Genomic DNA, 27,517 nt, shown 5'->3' with positions numbered 1-27,517 from the left:
TAATATCTGCTGCAACTTGCACATGTGATACATCGTTGGAAAGCTTATTTTATGCACTTTGTAATACTTTTTGAATTTTTTGAATGCGACCAACCGTTGAGGAGTTACTTTACAGAGTAGGTTGGATGACAAATATGACACAACGGAGAATCTTTCTTGTGATTGGTCAAGCTCATATCAAACTTTCCCGGGTGGCTACCGTAATGTATGATATATGCCCTGAAAGCGCAATGTCTCATCTTTTCTGCACTTTTGGATTTTTTTTGATATGTTGAACTGTTCAGAAATTACGGTAATGGGAATTACACATGCGGAATCCTGTCGGCGCCGACAGGTTGGTCATAAGAGGGAACAGCAGAGGATGCTGCAGATAAAATAAGTCTGTATTCAGCAACTGGAAATACCTCAATTCAGTAAATAAACAGAATTGAATTGGTAACAGAAGAAGCGTCTACAGAGGAAGTATTTTCCTCTGTAGACTACAGACACACTGAACTATGCATATACTTTATATACTATGCATGTACCAGCTTTCAGATTTGGCGACACTCATAAGAGTGTCGCTGACTTCTGTTAAAAAAATAAATAAATAAATAAAAAAAAAAAACTCTTCTGGAAAAAAATAAAGTGCACGACTGGAGCTAGTCAGATTTGGTGACAACAAAAATTATGAGTATTAGCCAGGTGTTAACCTCTACTGATATGATGAAATAGTGAGAAACCAGGAAACTGGACAGGGAAGACCTGGTTGTGGAAGAAACTGGAAATCATTTGAGTTCTGCTACTCTTTTAAAGCAGTTTCATATGGAGAAGTTGTCCTTCTTGACTTTGGTTTTCGAATGTTATTCTTCTTGATAAACTGCTGGGATTAAGATTCCAAGTACTTGCAAACCCTGACAGTTTATGTTTTCAGCTTAAGTCTTTATAGAGCGAGCTATATTCCAATTTTTGCTGAATAGGAAATTATGAAAAAGTATGACATTTTATTTAAGTGTTTTCAAGATTTTAATACAAAATATATCATTCAGTATATTCACTAAAAATAACTAAACTGTGGGAAGTTTGAAGCTGGTAAAGTGTGGGAATCTGATGTAGAAAATACGTTGGGATAGTTTTTAAGTGTCATTTTGTTCTCTTTATATTAAATTACCGCCACCTTGTGTTTGCATCAGTGCATTACAAGCAGTTGCCGTCAACGTGAGGTCATTGGTTCCACAAAATGTTTGAACTTTGTAGTGTTGATCTTTTACTTGCAGGCTGGCATAACTATTCCCAAATTCTTTTTTAATATTTGTCACCAAAAACCAGTGATGTAATTCCAGCAATGTAATCTGCCCATTCACACTAACCATGTTTACACCAACACATATACTCATATTGTGAAGCTTTTAGACTGGAAGGCCATTGCCATTTTGGGTTTTTGAATCCAGCAGTGATGAGCAAAGATGGTTTCTAGTGGCTATAGTGATCAAAGGACAACATTTTATACACCAGTGCACTTTAATAGATTTTATTATTATAACATTTTATGTTGACACAAAGCAGACGTCTGCTGCCCTGTAAACATGTTTATGTGTGCTCCTGGCTTGCCTTTGGAGTAAAGTTGGTTTTTGGCACGTGTGGACTGGCTTCATGTTTTCCCTTCTGAGGATGCTGTTTTTACATCTGTCTCCAACCAGGAAAGGAGATGTAAATGAGCACTATAGCAGACACTATAAGGTTTAATTATACATGATTGTCCCCTGCTGTGCCTGCACAGTAGGTCATCAGTATGGGGGGAGATGCAATTGTACCAATTATTGGAACATCTTTCAGAGAGATTTATAATCAAAACTGAAGCATCCTCTGGTGAAACGCTGGACACTGTCACTAGATGAGGGCTGCAGTAGGAGTGTCCTGCTGATTAAAAAAATTAATCAGTGCAGGTTTAAGCAAATTCAAGTTTTATTTGCTTTCTGTGACTGCATAATGTAATGACAGAAAAAAAACAACAGAGAATGTGTTTTTAATCTGTCTGACACAAATACAATGGATTTGCGTTCTGAAGGCTTTCAAAGGTTTGAGCAAAGTGTATTTTACAGCTGGATGGAGCAGCATTTAAATGCAGTCAGTTGTATATGATGTTCTCCTTCAGTTTTAATCCCGTTTCCTTTGTGCAAACACATAGCTTTTCTGATTAACTCATTTTCATTTGAATGCAATCTGGCTTGATTTGATTTGCCATCCAAAGCAATTGGCTTTCATATTAATGCGATTAGGTTGTAGAACAAAGTGGCCATTATGCAGAGACTTATGGCGCAAGTGGAAAAAAAAGGACCATCACATTGCCATCAGTATCATCCCCACTGAGAGATATGGGCATTAGGAGGGGAAGATAACACACACACATGCAGCGCCACATGCATCTTGACTCTAATTTTGCTTTGCCTTTTGTCATGGCTGTGAGCAGAGCTCGACTGCACAAGTGTTAGATGTGAGAATCTTAATGTGTTTGTCAAACTTCTTGTGATCTGCTCTCTTTATGCAGCAACACTATAATCCAGGGTTGCATATGTTGCAAATTCTCATCTCAGTGAAATCCAGTGACGGTCGTGTTCAGGCCTGCATCCACTGGAACAAATCCATGGTCTGTTGGAGTGACTGCTCTGTCACCATACTTCTGCTTTGTTTCTCTAACTGGTGGACAGAGCAGCATTTAGCTGACAGAATAAACAGTCTGTACAGTTAACCTAATAATAGTCATGTTCAATTACACTCCTGGGGTTTTATGAGCTCAAGTGTTGGAAACAGTGCTGACGTCTGTTTGCTGTTTGCTGTCTGCAGCCTGCGCTCTGGGCTTTGACTGATGAACACTGACAGCATCACAATTTTTCTGCTCCACTAGCAGCTCAGGGAGGATAACACTGTTGGTTGAATGCTCTCTCCGTCCCACACATTTATCTAGACCAAGACACCTTAACAAATTTGATAGACTAGACTGACATGCAATGAAGCAATTGCCTTTTAAGTCAAAACGATAGTGAGCCGTCTCTTCTCTGAATGCCCCACTCTGCTGCAGTCTGAAAGAGATTTTGGAAGTTCATGCTAGAAGTAAAATATATTTAATTCCAATCCAAATGCTGGACATAATAAATTCAGATTAACACATTTCACAATTTTGCTTAGATGTTTAATGAAAGCAAAGTCAGAATAATAGCTTTCATTGCAAAAGTTGCTACTGAAAATCTTCAGTCTGAAACTACTGCAGTAAACCTATGGGGAGCGTTAGATGGATTGTAGTTCTAGTTTCTGACTGATCAGTGCCTTAAAATGAAGAACAAGCGACTGCAGGGCAGCTGGTAAAATATCCTAAACAATGCTACTGGGATTTCTTCCAGCAAATGAAATCACAAACCAAACTGATTTCATGACAGAACTGACACCTGGAGTACCTGGCTCTGCATTGCTCAGCAATGCATGATAACATTCACTCATGAGACATGTTTAGGTTTTTAAAAGTGAATTACAAGCATGAAAAAGAGAGATTTTGAAAGTGAACAAAAGTACAATGGTGGTTATTATAATACAACCTAAAAAATACAATAAAAAATACAACAAAGGTTCAGACTTTACTCAAACCTAGAAATGGAACTGCTTACTATTTATGTTAGTAAAATATCAGAAATTGCTAAAATGTAGTTACAGATTAAAGAATTCCTTTTACTGAAAGTAAAGCCAGACTGGACAGAACTAAGACTTCCATGTAACATCAGGCCCTCTGACCCGCACCAAGGACACACTGGAGATGGACGGAGGGCTGGTTCAGGCAAAGAGGACAGGAAAGAAAATATAACTGTTAAAACTTTAGAGAGATTCTTGACTTGAAGGACTCTTAATCAATCTTAAGTTGATTTTTGCTATTTTGACAGTCTTTTCAAAGGGTGGTACCTGTTTTGTGGTAGACTTTGCATACAGAGACAACCCAGCCATCCAGGTTCTTTGGACCTTTGCTGTTCTGTTTCCCCCCCAGTTTCCTGTCTGATTCCTGCGAATAACGGCCACCAGTGCCAAAAAACACCCCCTGAAAATAAAATAGAAATTTATTTTAGAACTCAAGTTTTGTAGGGATACAATAAAACAATAATTAAATAATTTGGATAATAGTGAACATGTTTGTGTGTGTGTGTGTGTGTGTGTGTGTGTGTGTGTGTGTGTGTGTGTGTGTGTGAGTGCGTGTGGGTGTGTGTGTGCGTGTGTGTGTGTGTGTGTGTGTGTGTGTTTAGGGGGTTGTGGGATGTGAAATCTCTTCCTTATGCTTATTAGAAAGCCTTTGACATTTACCACAGTAAACACATTCATCAGCAGAGACAGATAATTATCTGTTTAATTTCAGAGCATTGCAGGTTTTCTTGTACTCATATGGGTGCAGATGTGCAGAAATGGCAGCATTTTGCTGAGAAAAGAGCCCTCTGTTATCCCTAATGCTTGCTGAGATATTAATATCCAGCCCAACTTTGCAGAATTTACATATGAAAACACTTATTTTGGACTAAAGACACTATCAAGAAAAGAAAAGTTTGCTTTGTAGAATTGCATTCAGGCTAAGATAGGCCATTTCCTGTCAGTATTCCTTCACTATGAACACTATACACAATTGTGCATGTAACTTTTTCATTTGAATTTCTCCTGGTGTTTATGATTTATCCTCTCCTTATAATAAATCATGTCTTCATTATAGTCCTTCAGGTTTCTTCATTGTATATGATGAAGATACTACTGCTGCCCCCATCTGCCCCAGCTTTAGTCTCTGCATTCACATTTCAACAGCTGGCCTTGGGTCAGATGTCCCTATCTTTCTGTTTGACAGATGGATTTTCATCAGGACTGTGACTGACATGTGACTGCCAAGTGTTAGAATTATTATGTTTGTTATCTTTCTTACATAAGTAGTTTTAGTTTTATATACTACTAAGCTGTTTTTCATTTTGTTCTCTCTTAAGCTAGAGAAGAGGAATTTGTTAAACTGTGTGCAAGAAGAGATCTTCCTGTGATATTCCTAGTTGTAAAACTGTCTGTGTTTAGAATTTAGTTCTGTTTCCCCCCTTTCCTTGTTATCAGAGTAGCCCCCCTTCTGTCACGATAACCTTCCCACATTCCATTCCCTTCCTTTTCCCTGCTAATAAAAAGACATGTTCTGCAGCAGAGTGGCAGAATGCATGGTGAAGTGCCGGTGGAAACCAGACTGGCTTCTGCCATGCCGGCACCAGGCTGGCAGAAATGCCGGGGTTACTGTGCCTTCTCAATTCTTGCAAGAATTTGCAAGAATTGAGAACTAAGTAACATTGTCTGTGGCTCTTTTTATATAGATTGAGAAATTACCTATCACCAAGATCTGTCCATTTCTTTACCATGCTGCTACACTGCTCTAAGGAAGGGTTCGAGACATCAACAACCTTGATGGTGTTAGAAGAGGCCTAGTGTTAATTATCTGAACCCAGTCATAAACAGAGGAGGCTGTCTTCCTGGTGGTTCTAAGCTTTTCAAGGTAGATTTATATTTTTGAAAACTTATGCAAATGAAGTGTTGTCAAAATGGTGGAAATCTTGAATTTTCTTAGGCCTGGTAGAATGAACAATTTAAAAAAAGATTCACAAGACTTGTGGTAGTCAGCTATCTGATTTCTAGTTTGTGTTGTTTCTGTCAACATTCGCAGTAGAAAAGGTATGACTCTTGTATTGTCATTAACCATCTAGTAAAAGAGTGAAATACCTATCGATCAACATGATTTCTTCTTTACAATCTTCCCTCTAAAAAATAATAGATGTTGCCAGTATCAAACATGTTGGTCAGAAAATACTAGAAATGCTTTGTGCAGACAAGTGGTACATCATCAACACTGGTGGCCAGTTGTGTTTTAATAACAGGAAACAATGTTGATATATTTAGCAGTGTATCATGCCTCCATGCAGACAACGCTGATGTTATAAAACTTAAACAGTTTCACAAAGACAATCAATTAATTTATATTTATTTGATAGGGAAAGACACACATCGACATAGACAAACTGAACAGAACAGCAGTCCCATGTTTGCATCATAGAAATTATAGCTAAAGTTAATTCACAGCATTGTTCTTATATGGACTTTTAAAAAGTACATCTAGAAACTAGTAGAAAGTGAAATAATTATCATTTAAAATAATGCAACATGATGTTGACAACATATACACAGTCATGCATATAAAACAATGAAACATAAAAAAACATTAAGTATGGATACAGTTCTGTTTTTGACATAACCAAAGTTTTGTTTGTTTTTTGAACATGTTAAAACTGGTAACAGACTTTAAATTGGCAGGAAGTGAGTTCCAAATTACAGATCCTCTCACAGACAGAGCACTTTGAGCAAAAGTGGTTCTATTGAATGGAACCTTACAATAAACATGTAAAGCTGCTCTGGTAGATCTATTGCTGCCCTGCAATTTCTGTATACAATTGCTTAATGGTTTAGGCACAAGTCCGTTAACCATTTAAAAATCAGTTTTGAAAGGTTATGACTTATAAAATTAGAAAAGTCCAGAATGCCAGATTTAGCCATAATGTTACAGAGATGGAATCTGATTGGCTTTTGATTGGCTGGGTACTAAAACCTTTTGGGCCTAATTATAGAGACTTTCTAATGGTTTGAGTTTGACTGGTCTGTGACCAGACAGTAGCTCCATAGGACAGATGTGAGAGGATCATGGAGTTAAAAAACAAACTCTTTGCACAGTAAAGTGTTAGACAATTTCTAATCATTTTAAAACAGTTTATGTTTGATCTAACAGTTTTGCTGATTTTATCAACATGGCTCCTAAAGTTTCACTGACCATCCAGAATTATTCCTAAATATTTTTCTGCTCTCTTCACACAACTGCTTCAGCTCAGTCGCGTGTTCTGCTTCACCTGCTTGAAAATAAAACTGCACCAGTGATAGAAGATTTCACAGTACAGGACATTGCAATCAAGTTGATTTTACACACTTCTCCAATGTGTGTGGAGCACAGAATGTGTGCAAGTCATTTTGCCATTGTACATGCCGATGTTGAAGCAGCTCTTAGTAATGTCCTCAGATGCTGCAGACTGCAACTTTACTTTCCACTCCCCTCTGAAATCTTGCATGATAGTCTGAATGATTTCTGTGGCCGGTTTTTATGTAGGATATGCAGCTCTGACATTTATTCCTTGTCATTTCAGTAAAGGAATGTCCTCAGCAAAATAAGACATGGGACAAATATGTTTGTTCAGCTTTAATCTAAGGAGCCACTTTTAAAAAAAAATTAATGTTACTGGATTTGAGTTGGTTTGTTGCTTCATTGCTGGTGGCAAAATGCCAAAGTAGCTGCTTCATCTCTTGATTGTTGGACATCTTGTGAAGAAATGTATGGAGATTGTCCAGCTTTCAGGAACACAAAGAAGTATTGTGATAAAGATAATTACACATATTACATTTGTTGCACCTGCATACCTGGGTACTACTTATGTTCATACATTTCATGGCAGTCAGCCATAACATTACAACCACTAACAGGTGAAAGCACTAATTATCTCTACATTAGGAAACCTGTAAGTGGGTGGGATACACTGTATTTGGCAGAAATTGAACATTTGTTTTCAATGCTGATGTGTCAGCAGTTCTTCCTGAGTTTTTTTGCAGACACAATATATCAGCATTTTCAATACTCTACCTTAGTTGTGTATAATTTTATGCTATGTATTACAGCAGGTGATCAGCTCAATCAAAAACAAAACATTTAATTATATAATGAGATTACAGTAGCAGCACCCAGTGCTCAATATATTTTCTATTGTGTAAATGTTAAATAATGAATCTGACTGGAGGCTGGATCAGATCAGATACATCACAACACCACTGTAATGTTAGATTGAATAAAGACATTTAAACTTACGTGTATCACTGCAAAGTTCCATAATTTATCTCTTTATGATTCATTATGTCATTTAAGAAACAATTACTGTCACTTTGAAAAAAAAAATATTATCCCTGGGACATCTGAAAGTTTTCTTTCTGCCTTATAAAGTAAGTTGTGATCTAATTAAGTTACTTTTAAAATTAAGTAGTCAGTTAAGTAAATAAGTACATTTTTCAAAGTAACTATGCCATGACTCGTCAAAAGTCAGAAAATTGGAATAGGAACTTGGAAAAGAATGCTTGATGGCTGTGACAAAGGTTGACAACAAACAATTTTACACCAAGTGAAGAGCAGAAGTTTATGAAGGCAGAACACAAGTGGAAGCAATCAGCAGCCAGCAGAGTCAGGAGGAGTAGAGAAGAGCTGCAGCATGAAACATGGCAGGAACAGAGAAATCATGAAATGTAGTGGAGAGGATTCTTTCCTGCTGTTTTGGGAATTTATTGAACCAGTTTATCAGCATTGGTATGGTGTTTAATTTATGGGCTAACATGCTTAGTTTTAACACTTCTGTCCACGGATTGGTTCAAAACAAACTGCATATAAAGACAGAGATTGGTGGTGTTCTATAATTAGTTGCCAAACCATTTTTATCCACTTGTTTGTCTACACAAGAACACATAGTGATCACAACTATTCATAACTACTTCACTCATGGACATTTGGAAATTGTAATAATGATTAGGAGAGCCATTTAAGAAAAACTGCAAAGGGGTGTAGTGAATAAAGTTGATCATGTGTCTGGAGTGAAATGGAATGCTGAAATAAAGCCTCTGATTGGACAGAAAAATGTCAGTTTATGTCAGACTGATCTTCACAGATTTCATTTGTGAAGATCAGTTGTCATTTGTCATCGCTCCCCTCATCTTATTGGTCTGCATGATCAATAGCTATCAGTAAATGTGAATATTATCATTGGCACATTGGAATGTGAGTGAAAGAACAATGAAACAGGATAACTGATATGTTTAATGTAAGAGAAGTACGTGTCTGTCAGGCATGTCTGGTTTTGTTTGTGCCGCAACGCAGCAGCTCTGTATCAGATCCCTGAGCTACAATGCTAATCAGCCAGTAATCCTTGTGCTGTTGATGTGACAAGTGATGTGCCATGTGACTCTATTATTTTCTCATCAGTGTTCTTTTTGTCTCTGTGTCTCTCTGTACGTCTCAGTTTGGGGCCTGTTGTTTCGCTGTGATTGAGCCATTGTTGTGACTGACTCGCTGGGAGCCTGTTGGGCGTGCTTACATGGGTTTTTTTGCTCCTTGGGCTGCTGGATGTGGCAACTGGTCCATTTTAATCTCTTGATGATCATTTGAGCTAAAACAAAAAAGGGAAGATTTTCAAACCACAATATTTGATTTGTTTTTTTCTATTTAATATGTTTTTCTAAGTATATTGAGAAGAGACATATTTCACAAAACATTCTAATGAGCTCATATTTGTTCAGACAGAGAAAGCTGGTTAAAACTCAGTTAACCTAAAATGTGGTGCAAGAAAATTTAAAGCATAATGGCTTTTTGATAAAACCTGCTCTTGAGAAGGTAAACTAAACAAGAATGGCTTTGTACAAAAATGTGTTCCAATAAAGATACGTTGACGTGATTTCCCTATTAAATAAACAGATATCTGGTAGTCAAACTGATGATAGTAACCAAGCCGTCTGTCTCTTCCTGTTCCACTGCTACATTTGTCTAAATTATGGAGTCTTAATGCTAAACTGTAGGTTCTCTTCATCATGTTCTATTGCAGAGAACTATAATTCAGTACTTAGTAATAGGAGCGTATCAATACACCCAGCTTAAGAGTTGACACAATAAACTATATCTCTTTGAAGAGATGACAAAATAATTTTAATACATTTAAAAATTGTGTCAGAATTCTGGGGGAAAAACTATCAGTGTCGAACAATGTGGTAATTGTGACTTTATTCTTAAAATTCTGACTTTAAAGAGAGGGAGGCAACAAAATCAAACCCCTCAGTCTTCTACTAAAGCATCACTTACTGCTTGTGTTCTGATGATGAAGCCAACAAAGTGCTTCCTGGTCCTTTTTTCTGCACTGGTAGAAATTATTGAGCAGTCAGAATGAGGGCAGATGAAGTGAGGTGGGATAAGATGGAACATGAGTCAGGCCAAGTTGAAATGATGACTCAATGAAGTGGAAGGAAAAATATTTCGTCATTAATGATATTGGATATTGCGACTTTGCCAGAGTATTTGAAAAACTTTTGAAAATTCTGCAGTCATTTCTATCTCACAAAGAGCATGGTCAGTTAATTTAAAGACAGACTCAGAGGCTCTGTTGTTCAGATGGAGACACTGTCCTCCACCCCCTATCTTTCTGACATCACTGTGTTGAGGGTTTGTGTTCTGGATTCTTGCAAAGCTGGTGTTTTTGATTGTCATATCTTGACATAAAATTTTTAACTTTGCCACACATTCAGTACAATAGCTAACAGCATACCATTAGAATGCTGGGGGTGGGGGGGACCAGACGGACGAATGGACGGACGGATGGGGGGACGGGGACGAACAGCATATTGCAAGAATGGGGAGGAGGTCTGACTGTATGCTAACCCCTCCTGCCCCCAGATACGCTATTTTATTTATATAATTATAAATAATTTCCATTATCAGTAATGTTGTGTCTACCAGAGGATTCATCTGGTCATTATCTTTCATTTGAGCCTTCATTGATGGTTGTATATTGAAGCACTGAGTCATTGAAGTCATTTGAAGTTTGTATTTCAGGTGTTGTCCAAGTATGGTATTGGGAGACTCCAAATGGGACACTTGGACAACATCTGTACATCCTCATAAATAAACTTCCAAAATGGCATTTCTTTTTTGTGCTATTTTGATCAATCTTGAAATCCACAAGCAGAAAACTTTATTCTACAAATTTATGGTATTTTCCAGTCAATACATTCAACACTCAATGTTGAATGTATTGAAAAAATGAAAAATCTGGGTGAAGCAAATCTTTTCTATTTCTTTTGTGTTACAAACATAATAGGTACAAACTACTTACAGTTAAAGCATATTTGACTGCAAAAATAGAAAATTTAGCTTTTCATCTTCATTAAGAGACCAAGCTTTTGCATGTACTCTAAATTGTTCAAGAACAGCAGCTGATTTAACAGCAGCCATTTTTGGTGATTTTTCAGGGTGAGAGTTAAGGGGTTAAACACTCTGATTAACAGAGACTTGTCCCAGAATCCAACTTTTTCAGCAAATAATGTGTGGACTATTGCGAAGCAATACATAAGACATACACTTTTAGTATTTTATTTTGTACCAAATTGCTGCTCAATTAGCTTTGCTCTAAGTAAGACAATAATTATAAGTTCATAATGTTGTTTTTATTTGAAGAACTCTATTACTTAAAAAACTGCAGTTATGAAAAAGTTATATTTTTATGGAATTAATCATCATTAGTATAAATTGAAATGTGTATTTATTTTTGTCTAAACTGTCGGTTTGTATCCTGAAAATATGAATTAGGAGTTTCCTCCATTGCAAATAATGGAAATAAAAGAATTCATTCCTCCCTCGTCTACAACCATGCCAAAGCATTCACAGCTCTCATTTACTGCAGATTAGTGACATTAATCCTATGATGCTGAAAGAAGCATTATGTGATGTGATAATGATGTAACAACAAATAATAAAAACAATGGGAAAACCACCTGTTTGACTAATTCCATAACATCATGTTCCAGACTCATACTAAATAAATCAGGTTTGTTTGGTTTATTATGAGGAGTGAAGCATTGAATTCTGGACATTGTGGACATCCAATGACTGTCTGCATATATCTGCACAGGAGGAGATAGAAAAACACAGCAGATCTGACCTGTACTCTAACAAGAGCACCAGGCCCACATCATCAGACATCCTCTTTGAAGAGATGACAAAATAATCCTATGACAATAGGATTATTGTCATAGGATTAGGACCTCATGCCTATGCTTAACAACAGGCATGAGGTCCGTTGTTTTACGTTTTTGTCCTTTCTATGTCAGCAGAAATTGTTTTTCGAAATGCTCACATTTTAATTTTGATCTTGCTGAACTGCACAAACTCAAGTTAAAGGTTGGATTTTTCTCTGGCGTTTCTAGCAGAAACGCCAGAGAAAACATGTGTCACTGTTTGGAGCTTATAATGTGTGATCAGGTGAACATGACAGAGCATCTTGAAGATTTTCAATGTCATATTAATGAGCTTGTTTTCTTCTTTCAGTTTAATGGTAGAGTGCAATGTATGAATTAGGATTACTTGTAGTGTTGTATGTACATTTACTACATGTAGAACATGCAAATTAACAAACTGCATGTCACTTCCCAGAGACTTTGGGTAACACTTTATTTGAAGGGGGTTGAATAAGACTGACATGACACTTTCATAAACATGACATAACACCTGTCATGAACATGAATAAGCCTTCATGAATATTTATGACTGTTGTCATAAAGCGTCATTCGGTAAATTATGACACTTTTAATACAAAGTTGACATTATTCAAAATGTATTTGTTATGACAACTTGACATTAACTAATAAATCATTTCTGTTTAAACTTTACCTTTAATAACATAAAGTTACCTAATTTTTAAAGTGCAATCAGTAATACTTTTATAACAACTTTATATCAGTAATGATTTCTTATTCACCCCCCTTCAAATAAAGTGTTACCAAACTTTGTCACCTAATGTTATTGTCTAAGCATGAAAATTACATTGCTGTTTATTTCTTGACAAATACAACCATTTAAGATTATTGTTTTTTTTTTCTCTAAATTGAACCAGTTGGAATCATTAAGCTGAATTTTTTTTTCTCCCAAAATACAAATAGACTTGTTAGGAAAGCAGAAAAAATAAGTTTGAATTGTTTTCCTTTTCTAAGCTAATTCATATTTCAACCAAACCTCTTTGATTGAAATAATACAAAATTCTACCAAATATATTTTGTAATGTTTATTGAAAACATCAGACCACCATAAGAATATACATCATTTGTTGTTGAAATACTCCTAAGGCATCAGCTGATTTTGGGGGTTTAATAAAGCAAAAACAAAGAATCCTGATCACAGCAGAATAAGAGCAGTAATGAATGGTTGCAGCTGTTGCATTTTTGTAATTAATAGTCTTCTAATTGGACAAATTATTTTGCTGCCATATGAGGCGTGGGAACAGGCATGTGAGGAAAGCAGTCGTCTCTCAGGAAAAGACCTATCTGAACTTGCATAATGAAGAAAAACTCCATTAAACTGCCAGCTCCCTGCTTCCATCTGCCTGGATTCTAACTGGTTCTGTTCTGCAGAGCTGCAGAGCTTCAGTCATGGCAGTTGTTCTGAGAAAACCACACAAACAATGTGTGGTGATAGGGATTTTCTATGTGAGGATAAACGGAATCCTCACATAGAAACAGTGTAATCCTGTTCTGTTTTCTGATCAGATCCTAAATCTAATCTGTATCTTGTCTTTCCCTTTTCACAGGTTCCTGCAAACCTCAGGGTTGCAGCCATGGGCGTATCACTTTATCTTTGAGAAGAACCAGATTTCTTCACTTTCGTCACCCTCTTCCCGTCCCCTTCTCCATTTCTATACATTTGTTTTCTGGGAAACTGGGGAAGTGACTCACCAGGAACCAGACCCCATTGACCCTGCCTGTGGAACTGCCTCCTTTCCTTCAGCTGGAAACCATGAAAAACCTTTTTCTCATTGCTGGCCATTCAGGATGGCCTTTTCCAGCACTGCTATCATTTTGTGCCACTTTTTTACTGATGGGCGGTTGCTACCATGCCGCCCCCTCAGGCCCTGAGTCCGACTCCTGCTCCACCTTAGTTCAGAACCGCTTCTTTGGGTTCTTTTTGTCATCATCAGTGTTCCCCACTGTGCCTTGTTCCTGGACCCTACAGAACCCAGATCCACGACGGTACACAACATTCATCAAGGTGACCAAACCCACAGGGGGCTGCCAGCCGTTTCAACTGCGGACCTTCCAGTATGACTCCTTCCTGGAGACCACGCGTACCTACCTGGGCATGGAGAGTTTTGATGAGATTGTGAGGCTGTGTGACTCCTCTGTTCCTGTGGCCTTCCTGGAGGCTGGAAAACAGTTCCTGCAGATGAGGAAAGGACCTCCTCGGGCAGGCATGGCCATCCAAAACGGTGATGAGGATTTCAAAACCGAGTACCTGGTGGTGGGGAAGCGCAATCCAAGCATGGCGGCCTGTCAGATGCTCTGCCAGTGGCTGGAAGACTGCTTGGCCTCCAGCACATCCAACAGACCCTGTGGCATAATGCAGACCCCCTGCTTGTGCTGGGACAAGCCTCCACAGCTCAGTCTGGGTGATAGTTGTTATCACAATGGAGTTTACTTGGAAAACTGTTTGCCCAGCGTGAAAGAGAGTGGAAAAGATGCGGAAATAAATGGTGAGTAGTGTTCATTTTATCGCAGTTTAAAATAAAAAGTGTCAGTAGAAATCACATCATTGTTTGTGGATCGACTGCTCGGCCTTTGAAAATCACTGAAATGCTGAGATTAACAATTATCTCTGCTTCTCCTCTAAACAATAGGGTAGAAAATAGTTTTCTGCCAAGAAACTGCAGAGAAAAGAGATTTTTGTTTTTGTCTGCCCTTGGAAGGTCAGCATCACTGTTTAGCATGCTCTCAGCAAGGTGTCTGAAAAGTGGTATCTTCAGTGGCCATCAGTGCAGGGGAAATGTGTATGATTTGTGAAAAGTGAGGACAGTAGTGTGACATTGCCTCAGAAGCACATAGGGGTGCTCTGGCAGCAATTGGGAGAAAGAGGGCCAGAAAGAGACAAATGGGAGGTTTAAGGTTTCCTCTGATGGAAGCGAGCTCAGTAACCTTGCAGTGTCTGCAGCGTATTTGGTTCCTTTGCAGTCCAACAAGTGACACTTGATCGGCCTCAGGGAAGCTTTGGGAAACTGAGGAGACTCAAGTGCTGATATTGGATAGATGTGAGGATGCTCAACACAGACTGGGGGCAGGGGGCTGGGGCTCGAGTGATGTAAATAGAGACAAAAGAACAAGCTAGATAAGAATAAAGGCACAAACACATTAGGCTAAGGGTTCGTGGTTTGTAGTCTAATTGTCTGTTGCTTGATCCTGACTCCCTTCCCTCTCCCTCTGTGGACAGGATGTGGCCTGACATCTCTATCCTTGCTTTGTCAGGACTTTGGCCAGAGGGATAAAACATTTCTTGGCTCCCCTCTCTCCCCTTAACCTTTTCCAGCATCTATCTCACATTTTTCCCTTGGTCTTTTTCCCTCTCTTCCTCCTCTTCTGCCTCCTTCTTATCTGTCCTACCATCACTGCCTCTCCATCTCTCCCTCCCCAGGCTGATGGTGGGCTGATACTGAGCCAGTCATGGGAAGCCAACCAAGCAAGATGTTGTACTGGGTATCTCCTGCCTTATCCACCTCCAGTCTCCAAAGAACCCAATATCCCCTTGCTACCTCTGCCTCCTCTGCAGTAGTTATCACACTTATGTAATCCTGCTTATGGTGCTCAACAGCAGGGTGTGGGCTGTTTGTGCCTTAAGGTGTGAAAGTTAAAATGGTATAGAAATATACCATTCACCATTTCCTTATGAAGGGATAAAAATCAAAGGACACTTTATAGCTTTTCTGCCTCCTTGTGCTTCTGCCCACGCAGACAAAACGTCTATTGCAGTCCAAGGTAAAAGCCTACTGTTTTTGGAATATTGGCCTGGATGGGTGATGGGATGGATTAAATTGGTTGAAAAAGACAAACAAAAGGCTGCAGAGAGGAAATGGGTTGTGAATGAAAAAAAGGGCAGGGAGCCAACAATTTAAGGCTTCTGTGCAGCAACAAATGGGACTAGAAAGGTGTCTGTTGTGAGCAATGAATGAAGACAGGAGATTCAGAGTGCCCAGACAGAAAGGGGATGAAAGAATTAAAGGTGAAGAGGCTCACAGAGCTAAGAGGGAGAGTGGTGTGAGGTGAAATGGGTTTGACTAAGATCGATGGATTGTAGATAAGGGTTTTGCCTTGAATGTATGTTTTGCATATGGATGGAGGAATGTCTGGTCCAGCATATACCTGAATAGAAATAGAAACCTGATAGTTTCTTATGTGTTATGTGTAATGGTTGAAAGTCACAGTGCCTTAAGTGGGCACAGTAATTCAGAAAAGTGCTGCTATTCTGCCTGACATCCTTTGTCAGCTGGATGTGTCAAGTCACATTTCCACATTTGATGCACATCACCTATTATTTAGTGAGGCAGAGGGTGCACAGCTCTGGGTGGTTAATGGACTGGTTATACATCAAAACGTCCATTTTCACACGATTAGCATTAATCATTACTTTTCAGGAAAATTAATATCATAGATGTGAAAGTCTGAAAAATTGAACCACCAGCTGCTTTAAATGACTTTGATGTTCAAAACTCCAGAATCAAATGAGTCTCATAACTTATCAATAAAATTTAATAAATAACATTTTAAGAAATTAAATAGCAATTACCCAGTAACAGCACAGCTTAATTTCACACACATATAAAATTAAGCTCTGCTATGCAGATGTTTCACTCACATGGCGATATGGGATGGTTGAAACTGAAAGTGAAATGTATCATCTTAATTCATCAAATGAGTATCTGGCCAATTATGAGCACTCATAACTCTCTGAAACATCATCCCATTCTTTACTGTGTAAGATCTTTAACCTTTAAGGTGAGAGTAATGCTGCTTACCATGCTAATTTTGGAATGTCCTGACATTCAAAGAGTCAAGGTTAATGAATTAATGAGATCTCTGATGATATATACTAATATGAGTGTAAAGTCATCTTAAGACATTTTGCTCAGAGATAGAAACTTTTGTTTGTTGTTTTGAACAGCAGGACAGTGTTCCAAAGAATGGGTCGGAGGAATGTGAGAAGATCAGAATGTGTTTGATCCAAATGATATAAACAAAGACTGCAGGTATTTTGCAGGGTCACAAGTTGCCTAAGAGCTTATGTAATTTTGAAGAACATTCAGCTACAATTTAACACAAAGCACAGGAACTATCTGAGTCTTGACCTTTACAGAAGGAATCAAACAAGATTTCACACAAACACACTGCCATGGGCGTCAGCTTCCAGCTTCCTATGACTTCGTTCCATATGAAATATCATATGCTGATCTACGGAAAACAGACTGCTCTCTAAGAGGCTTCTTCTGTTTTTGATTTTAGTGAAATTTAAATGTTTTGCATCATAAAAAAGCACCATAAAAAGTTGAGTTGTTTTATTATTATTTTAGCAGTCCAGAAATCTATCAAAAACAAATATGTGCAGATGTCCCTCTTCCCCCCATACCTTTTCTTATGATAGAATTGTGCCTGTTCACATACAAACACATCCCAGACAAACATTTACAGTCAGTTCAGTCATCTTGACAAAACCTTTAAACATTTTTATTGGGTTTAAAGCATTAAGAGTCTGTTGGGAACATTGTTTCAAATTTTATTGTACTATAGATAAATGATAATCTTGTTGCGTTGCTTCTAAGTATTGTGTTTTATAATATTGACTCATATGTAGTTTGCAACAAATTGTGCTTTATATTTATATATATAAATTAAGATTTATAAAGCTATAACGTAACAGTCAGAGTTTATCCTGTCTATTCTACATTCTTAGTGAAATTAAACTTTTTTACCTATGTTGTTTATCACATCTTTATTTGACACCAAAACAATTACAAGCCAGCTCCTCCTGGAGGTCTGGACATTTAGAAATAGTTCTGGAATAAAAATATCTAACTATTGCTAAAGTCTAACTTATTCTCCTCTCCAAGGATGTTGAAATTTTTCCATAAAGACACTCTTGTTCTGTGGAGTGCATCATTACAGCTCATCATTTTAGGCTTTTTTTTTTTTTTTAACCAATATCCTAATTGTCCAGGATGATCCATCTGTTTTTAGCTGTTTTAAGCTGTTTCAGGGTTTTCCTCATATAATGTGGTTCCAGCTCTACTCCACTCTGACAGTTCACCCCAGCAGTTTTGGACTGCATTGAGCAAAGCATAAATTGAGTGTGTGGAAATGTGACAAACTCTTCCAAAGCTAACACAGAGTATTCATCAGGCTGCCTCTGACTGAGCAGAAAGCAGCCGTTCGTTTTAGAATGAGAAAAATTGGAGCATTGCAAATAATGTAGCTTTAATCCGTTTGTTATTTTGAAAAAGCCACTTTTTCTGCTCTTGTGGATGAACAGCTAAGCAGATCAATATTGTTTTCAGTGTAGCACCTAAGGGTTCACTGTGGAAAACTGAGTGAATGCTGCTTTAGAAGTGAAAGTGACTTTCAGAAATCTCAGTAAAATTATTGTTGCCGTAGCAGTGCTTTGCTAAGCTAAACGGGCTGACTGTAGTGAATATTTTCTACCACTTTTAAGGTATTTTCTTTAAAATATTTTAGCTTATTGTCTACAATCTCTAGATCCCAGTTTGAGTAAATGGAAGCCTGCTGTGCAGTCTCAGTAATCATCACCTGTGGAACACGAGACCGCATGGGATGAAAAATAGGTGGAAAAGTGGGACGTTATTGGAAATAAATGAAAAACAAGCAAAGTAAAGACAAAAACGAGTCTTTACTTTGTGTGTAAAGTAAATATGATTCCACCTTGGTCCTGTAGAAAAAAAGTAGTTGAACACTGAAACTACCTTATAAGTGCTACCGCCACAAGTGGCATCAAACAAGTGGGAAATATTTGATATCCAGTGAAGTCGGTGGCTTTTGCAATGACAGATTTGTCTATTTGTTGCAGGACATAAGCAAGTAATTGTAAATTCTTAATGACTTTATCAAAATATCTTAATGTTAAATATATTACTGGCAAACCATTGCATTCCAAGTATTTCTTTGTTGTGCACAGTGATGAAGTGATACCAGAAAGAATTAATGACAGAACCTGAAGAGTGGTGGAGAGGCAACAAATGTTAGCCATGAAGATGGTCTCAGTTATGTATGATGCCATAACTGAGCAAAGACAGCTCAGCAAAGACAAGAGATCATGTGAGCAATTTAATAATTTAATCATTTTATATCAACTAAGTCATTAGTATGGAGGGAGATGCAGCTGAGAAGGATGAGTACAGGAACGGAGTAGAAAGTGGAGCCAAAAAGATGCAGCTATGATTAAAACAAACTGTAATTATTGTCTTCAACTAATCTTACAAGTAGTATCAATTATTCCTGAGTTCTCCATGCTTTTAAATATGTTCTACATTTAAGCCCTGAGTTATGAAGGGAGAGATGAAGAATACCAAAAGGTAGATGAGAGAGAGGAGGTAAAATTACCTGGGAGAGTAAAAAGAGACAACAAATTAGAGCTGCTTATTAGACAATATAAAACCCTCAGTCTAGCTCAGCAGTAATGTCTCTATTCCCCCAATATGAAGCATGTAAGAGGGAAATTTAAAAAGTCATGTATTGATAAAATGAACAACTTTTAGGATGCATTCACGCCAACCCTGTTTAGTCCACTTTGACTCAACTGCAGTCAGTTTGCCTAGAAAGTCTGGTTGGTTTGGGGAAATGAGAATGTGTAATGAACTCTGGTCCACCTACAAACCTAGATCGGTTCCAGTGAACTCTGATACAGTTCTGATGCGGAGCACATACACCAAATGTCTGAACCTGCGGTTCCTCTCGTACTGAGCAGGATTACTATTGCAACAACACATTATCAGTAGGGTAAAACTAACCTGTCTCACGACGGTCTAATCCCAGCTCACGTTCCCTATTAGTGGGTGAACAATCCAACGCTTGGTGAATTCTGCTTCACAATGATAGGAAGAGCGGACATCGAAGGATCAAAAAGCGACTTCTGGGTAAGTGGACTTCTGGGTAAATATAGCCAAAACAAATGCACCAAATGGCTTGTGGTATTTTGTCAAAGACTGGGAGAGAAGTCCTACAACTGCTAAAATCTGATGCCACTCTTTTTTTGTTTGCATTTTGTGAAAAATATCTTCTTCAGAGGTCTTCATGTCACTTCCTTCAGTGATTGTTGGGCCACGGGCGGGGGTAGGGTTGCTCAAAGGGTTTGGATTGTTTGGCACAGCTGAGTGTGAAAGAGAACTGCAGCAGCTGAAAATGGAACAAATATTGTAATTTTTGTCCCCAAGTGAACCAAGTCTACCAGACTATCAGGGGTAAAAACAAGCTTAATAAATGCCATCTTATTTTATTAATCATTCAGTTTTGATTGGGCGAAACATGCTTTTACCTTTTCAGCCAACATTTTATTGACATATCCTTTTTTATGTCTAGCTCCTTGTCAAACCAAAATGTATTAGTTTATTCACATAAATAGTTGGGGCCTCTCACAACACTTCCTTTGCGAGAGGTTTATTAAAAGCCAGGAAGTCCAAAAAGTTCTGCCAATGAGTGAATTGAATCTTTTCTTTTATTGTTATTGTTATTTCAGACAAACATTTCACCAAGAGAAAACAACACATAAAAAAGTAGAACTTGCATATTTTCTAGGTGTAACACCCTGTTACCAAACATACATACTCAAATACATGCAGTACACTGCTTGTTTGGTGACTATGAGTCTGAAAAGTATGGAGGACCAAAACTGACATAATAATAAATAAAGGAATAAATATATAAATATATATCCGACATATATAAATAAAAGAATAAACAAATAAATAAAAAATATATGTCCAACATAATAATAAATAAAATAATATATAAATAAAATAATAAATATATAAATAAAAGCTTAAATATAAATTTCCTTTTTCATTTACCCTTAGTTAAACCCTTAGTTAACCCTTAGTTATTTACCCTTAGAGTTTCCGTCAAGAAAAATAGATATTTTGCTTTGCCTGTTTTGCTTCTCCCTTTTCTGCTTGCTGTATTTCCGTTTGCTGTATTTTTTCCTGTATTATTTGCTGTATTTTTTGCTCGCTGTATTTCTGCTGCATCGTTATGTTAATGAGGAGGGCTGCCTTCTATGTCCAGCTCTTCTACTATTGGTCAATTATCAAGAAAGAGAACCATCCGTGTGCAGATCGATTGTGAATGTCTGCACTGTGGTCCTCTTCGGAGAGCGCCTTATTTGAGAGGAAGTAAGCAACTATTAGAGATGTATCGTAGGATTGCTGAGGAATTAAGGCACGTTGCTAGCTTAGCTGAAAGTAATACAGTCAGTGATGACTATTTACTGTTTTGAGTCGATGTTTTGAGTGGGTGGTCCAGTTAGCTGCAGACACGGATAATGATGCTGACTCATTAGTTGTCCAGATTTTGGAGGAAGTGGCTTGTCGTTTGCACAAATCTGTGTACCACACAAGAACAGTTGGAAGACCTGGATATTTGCTGCCTGCTGACGTCTTGGAATCATTTCTTCTTGCGGGTGTATCCGTCATGGATATTGGCAGACTTTTTGGGGTCAGTGAAAGAACTGTTCACAGGCGAATGGCAGAGTACGGTATAAGGTAAGTACGCATGTGTGGTATTTCTTTTGCTACTTTGAACTGATTTGTATTTTATATTTTTATTATAATTCCAGTTGTTAGGAACATCTGTGTCAATGACGTGCAGTGAGGTTCATAACTGGTGAGGCACTGACTTAATCAAAATCATAATATCCCCTGCATGTTATTGTTTACCTATGGAAATACAGGGTGAAAATAGCAATATAAATTATCTTATTATTCTTCCATGATGACAGCTGAGGTTCTGCCTCCCCTGACCACACGTCGCTGATCTGTTGTGTTCAAATGTACAAATATCGAATTTTACTAGTAAAACATATTATGTTAAGCCTTTAATCCACTTAATTAGTTTAGAATTATGAGGTATATTCATATTCATCTACGATTGGCTCGTGATCTATTCAGGGTGTACCCTGCTTCTGGCCTGTTGACCTCTGGAGATAGGTCCCCTCACCCATCATGACCCAACTAGGATAAGTGTTAATGGATGGATTCATTCAAATATATTGAGGTGTAGATGGCATCAGAAAAGTATTTACGAATTTGTTGATGTCCACCATTAAGATACTTCCACATGACTCTTATGGTAATTCCTCTTCAAAATGTGTAATACATTTGTGTCAGAAATTTGGTCTTATGATTCCTTCCGTGTGGAGAACCTCACTTTTGGTTGCGTTTTATTTTTTCTTGTAGAGTATCTGAATTATACTGCAACATTGAAGAAGATGAGCTGGATGGAGTTGTGTGAGAGATTCTAAGTTATCACCCTAATACAGGATACAAGATGATATTGGGCTATTTGAATGCCAGAGGTATTCGTATCCAAAGTAAGTCAGCAGATGAACCTATGGCTGCTTATATTAACACCAATTGCAGTTGTATATATCATTCAATTGATAACAAATAGCAGTTTACCACTTATATGCAATGTAAAAAAATCACAAAGACAATTTAATGTCATACCGTTGGAAGTAAATTAAATGTTCTAATATATTGCAGTTGCATAGCAATATTGTAATCTTATTTTAACTGTCATTAGTACACCATGGACTCATTGACATGTGAGTGTTTTAGGTGTATAGTTAATGTTTGAAATGTTCTATTTCATTACGTTCATCACCTCCAAATCAAACATGTTTTAATTATGGATTACTTAATTTTTCAAGGAAGAAGAGTGCAAGAAGAAGTTGACCAGCAAGGAATTTTGATGCGCACTTTCCGGCTTTGCACTGTTCGGCGTAGAAGATACTCTGTTCCAGCTCCAAACAGCTTGTGGCACATAGATGGAATCCATAAACTTGTACGGTCAGAATTACTTGTTTGATAAAAGAAAAGCAACGTTTAAGATATTTCCTGAACAAATAGAAATAACTAGACCAGTAAAATAAATAGACCAGATAAATGCTTGAGTGTTTGATTAGTATCTGGCAGATACTAATCAAACAAGTTAAATCGTCCTAAATCAAGCATAAAAAATGTTCCCTCTTATTCAGTGAGCATCTATTTTGAAATGGTTTTCATAACTTAATTTAAATCTTTCTGTTTCTTACGGGTCACACCTATTATGAAGCCTATAAACCTATTAAGAAAAATACATTTGTTTCATGTTTGTAAATGTTCTGTAGCTGCTTTATTATATTCACATAATGAAAAGCATGTAAGTTAATTGAACATTAAAAGAAAAATTGATTCATAGAAATTGTTTGACTGCTGATGGTCCCATATTAATGTAATGTTTAAAAATGAGGAATTAAGTTGACATTACAAATACATGTACTCTTTAAAAGTAGTTTATTTATTTTTATAGTGAATAAGGGAGACCAACAAAGACAATGACATAAAAGTTTTTTAACTTGTCTTTGCCTAAGTGAGAATGGAACTACTCTGTGTTTTAACGTAAACATCTACTCTGCTGAATAAGAGCACTGCGGTTATGATTTTCCTTCTCTGTGAATTCCAGGCCTGCATTCAACAAACAAAAGAAAGTTTCTGCTACCAGTGCTAATCAAAAATGTTTTTGTTGTCTATATAGATGGTAAATTGTTGTTCACGGGGGCATTGACGGTTTTAGCCGCCTCATTACTTACCTGACTGCTGCTACAAACAATCGTGCTACAACAGTTCTTGACAGCTTTCTTGAAGCTGTGAATACATATGGAGTGCCATCTCGTGTTCGTTCAGACAAAGGAGGGGAGAATGTACTAGTGGCACACTTCATGGTCTCAACCAGAGGCCAAAACAGAAATTCTCACATAACAGGAAGAAGCACACATAACCAAAGGTATTTAAATTAAAGTCTTGATGTATTCTCCATTCTTCATGTTTTCATACTGACTACTTCCATGGAAGTTGCTACATTTCTCAAAATAGTATGACAAGTAACCGTCGTGAAATCCCGGGGTAAGTATTCTGTAAGTCTGCATCTCAGAATTATGAACTCAATGTCCACAGAGCAATGACTGGAGACCAGGGTGGCGTTGTTACACCAGCTGTTGTTAATGTAAATACAAACACCACCTCCCCTGGATTTACCAGTAAGAGCATGGCTCCTGTCAGCTCTAAAAGTTGTTAGCCCCTCCAGGCTGATGTCATGATCAGGGACAGATGAGTTTAGCCATGTCTCACAGAAAATGAGAATGCAGCAGTTTCTTGTTTCCCTTTTGGTGGTTAAATCCAGCTACGCTTAGTCCAACTTGATTCAAGGGATCATTCGGAAAGGGTCAGCTTTTAGCTTAGCTGCAAGTCCACCACGACACTCTCGCTTTTGTTTTCTCTCACATCTTCTCCGGTGTCTTTATGGGCCTGGGCTGTTGGAAGATTCTGCTGCTGTGTAGTTAGCTTGATTCAACTGATCTAACTGACATAGCAGTCCAAGACTTTGTAAAGTTGTCCATGTCTTCTTATTTATGAAGTCCAGATGACTGAATTAGCTCAATATTAATTAACATAGTCTGACGGTCAGAGACTGTTCTTACAGTGTTTCTCTGAGCTATTGTAGAAGAAGATATTTAATTAAGCAATAAATTTGTTGTATTACTGGGAGCTGAAGCAGCCGCAGCCATATAGAGTGCCGCCATGGCAACAAACTTAACTTTAAATCATCAATTTCTTCACATTTATAATGACTAAAACACGGTTACATAAAATGACTAACATTGATTGACAAATTGAAATTATTATTTTAAGTTGTTGGTGTTTATATCAGTGCATTATGACAACCTTGTTTTACTCCTTTTTAACAAAAAAATGTCTTTTCAATCCATGATTGAGAGGTTATGGAGAGATGTATTTGGGGTAGTGTTGGATCTGTTTTATACAACTTTCTTCTACCTGGAGACCTAGGGCCTCCTGCAAACAGACAACGAGGTGCACTTATACGCATTACACTGGACCTTTCTACCTCAAATCAACAGACATCTTCAATTTTTCATGGACAGCTGGAACAACCACGGACTACGCACAGAACAGAACCAGTCACCACTACTGTTGTGGTCTCAAAACCAACATGAAGGTCACGAGCCCACACAAGTTTGTTTAATTTATGCCATTTTACAAAGTGCAATTATAAATTTGCTTTTGTGGTTTAAAAACAACACCAGTGTGTGTAGTCTGGATGTTTTTTTTATATCATATTTTCTTAAATCTTTGACAGGTTGACAACCAGTATGGTATTGATGGGGAGAGCCAATATGGTTGCCATCATGATGGCGTGACTGTGCCAGAGAGCTTCCAAGGCCTTTGACTCGGGTGGAAATTGAAACACTACCAGATCCAACGTCCTTGTTTTCTAATGTGATAAATGTTTATTGTCAGACAGTTGATATTCTAACTGGAATTTTTGGAGATATGTAAATTGAAGATACAAAATAGATTTCCTTCATAATTTGGTGCAACTTAGTTTCTTTGATAAATACAAATCCTTTTTTAGTGGGTGTAATTTATTATCAAAATGTGTGTGCCGCCTTTTTTGCTGTAAGGTTCTGAAATTTACATCGTTATAACAGAGCCAACTTGCTATTTATTAATACTGACTACATAATATTACACAGTGGTATTCAAGTTATATTCTATATTGGCAAAGACAATAAATTAGATGTAAACATTTTCTTTTAATTAACAATATTCAGTGTTTACATGTGCTAGCTACATGTTTATGTAATAAAATCACCATTATGAAACCATTGTAATTTTCATTACAAATTCAACCATATCAGCTTTAACATTTTGTATGCAAGCCATTTCTAGCTAAGAAATCAATTACCATGATGGTCTAATATTTCTTAAAAGTTTCAGTGATACAGCTAATGAATGTGTTAACTGGGTAAACAATTTATAGCAGCAAGTACAAGCTTCAAAATATGTTCTACAATAACATGAAACAGTTATATACTGCTCAAAAAAATAAAGGGAACATTTCACTTTAATTTTGTGTGTGGCTCCAAATCCAGGCCTCCATTGGTTAATAAATTTGATTTCCATTGATGATTTTTGTGTGATTTTGTTGTCAGCACATTCAACTTTGTACAGAACAAAGTATTCAATGAGAATATTTCATTCATTCAGATCTAGGATGTTATTTGAGTGTTCCCTTTATTTTTTTGAGCAGTATTGAAACAAGAATGCAAAGTTCTGTCAAACTCAAGTAATTAACAAGTGCACTAGACACTATTTTATAACAATTACAAAATATTTGAAGGTCGTAACTAAAAAAAATTACATAGTGCATTTCTAAGTGCTTAAATTTGTAAGACATTGAAATGGCCCGGTTCAAATTAGGCCAAAACCTGAGTAGCTTGAAGACATGCTGGCCATAAGGTGTTGGTGGAAGTCTGCATAGTTTTTGTGATTTTTGGACAACTTTAACGTCAGGAAGCAAGTGGATGACTGCGGGAGATTACAGTCAACAACTTCAACCTCCAGATTGGAGCTGACCAGACCCCAGCCGGTCCAAAAAGTTTGTAGATTCCTTAGGATGTCTGATGTCCCTTTAAGGCACACAAATTAACAAATTATGTTAAGAGTTAATGTTATCAATACATTAGCAAAAAAAATTTAATAATTCAGTTTTGAAAGGCACAAAAAAGGCGCTGCGATCATTTTGTGATTCCTGCTCATCCCGCATTGGAACAGCCTTTTTTAGTGGACAGATTCACCGCAGAGTAACAGGCAATGTCCAAACCAGTCATGTATATCTATGAAGAAATCCTACAACCGCTAAAATCTGACACCGCTCCGGTTTTTATTTTTTTTTTTTTGTTTTGATTTTTTTTACTTTTTGTGAAGAAGAAAGTTGTGCTGTTCTTCCTCAGAGATTTTGTGTTGATTCCTTCAGTAATTCTTGGTGCAGCGCCACCACAGGCGACGGGGGGAACAGGGTTTTTGTAAAAAGTCTGGTTGAACATAAGCTAAGTAAATCCCCCCAGTGGTAGAATTTCGAGCGATTAAAAAAAACATACGTAAGCTGTCGACTTACATTAAAACTAGAACAAACACAAGGAGGGAAACAAAAGAACACTTACTCCAATTGCGCATTGGCCTGGCTCTGGGGCTTTGTGTCGGAGGAGTTGAACCGGTGGTAGTTAACCAAAAACTTACCACGTTCCAACTCATCCAACCTATTCGCAGCCTCCCTTAACAATTCAGAAACTGAGTGTCGTGATTCCTCCATAACTTCAGGACTGTTGAACTGAGGCCAAAAGCGCCAAGTAGGAAGGCATGCACAATCGATCTGCACACATATTGTTCTCTTTCCTGTTTATTGACCAATAGTAGAAGAGCTGGAACGCAGCCCTCCTCATTAACATAACGATGCAGGAGAAATACAGCGAGCAAATAAAACAGCAAATAATACAGCAAAAAATACAACAAACGGAAATATAGCAAACGGAAAAACAGTGAGCAGAAATACAGCGAGCAGAAAAGGGAGAAGCAAAACAGGCAAAGCAAAATATCTATTTTTCTTGACGGAAACTCGTGTCAGGGGAAATGAAAAAGAAAATATATATTTATGCTTTTATTTCTTATCATAAATATATTTTTATTCTTTTATTTATATATTTATTCTTTTATTTATA

The 27,517-nt window shown here is 37.4% G+C and overlaps 1 protein-coding gene and 1 long non-coding RNA gene across 2 annotated transcripts in view; both read left to right on the top strand.

The window, feature by feature from the left end:
* The window catches only part of LOC106964529 (brain-specific angiogenesis inhibitor 1-like), a 71,210-nt gene extending 56,656 nt beyond the window's left edge, over positions 1-14,554 (top strand). Inside the window, exon 2 of the mRNA XM_015060098.1 lies at positions 13,449-14,554. Coding sequence (XP_014915584.1) covers positions 13,655-14,395 — 741 coding nt within the window. The 5' untranslated portion in view covers positions 13,449-13,654 and the 3' untranslated portion in view covers positions 14,396-14,554. The remainder of the gene's footprint in view (positions 1-13,448) is intronic.
* Positions 14,555-24,706: 10,152 nt separating this feature from the next.
* On the top strand, positions 24,707-25,310 carry LOC106964531 (uncharacterized). The gene is made up of 2 exons (XR_001428447.1): positions 24,707-24,971; positions 25,096-25,310. It is a non-coding gene; the product is annotated as an uncharacterized LOC106964531 (long non-coding RNA).
* The last annotated feature ends 2,207 nt before the right edge of the window (positions 25,311-27,517 follow it).

Source organism: Poecilia latipinna, unplaced genomic scaffold (assembly GCF_001443285.1).
Source record: "Poecilia latipinna isolate Pla-1442-1.1 unplaced genomic scaffold, P_latipinna-1.0 Scaffold1686, whole genome shotgun sequence".
Taxonomy (NCBI): Eukaryota; Metazoa; Chordata; class Actinopteri; order Cyprinodontiformes; family Poeciliidae; genus Poecilia; species Poecilia latipinna.
Note: the sequence above shows the minus strand (reverse complement) of the source record. Positions and strands in the feature narration are given on the sequence as shown.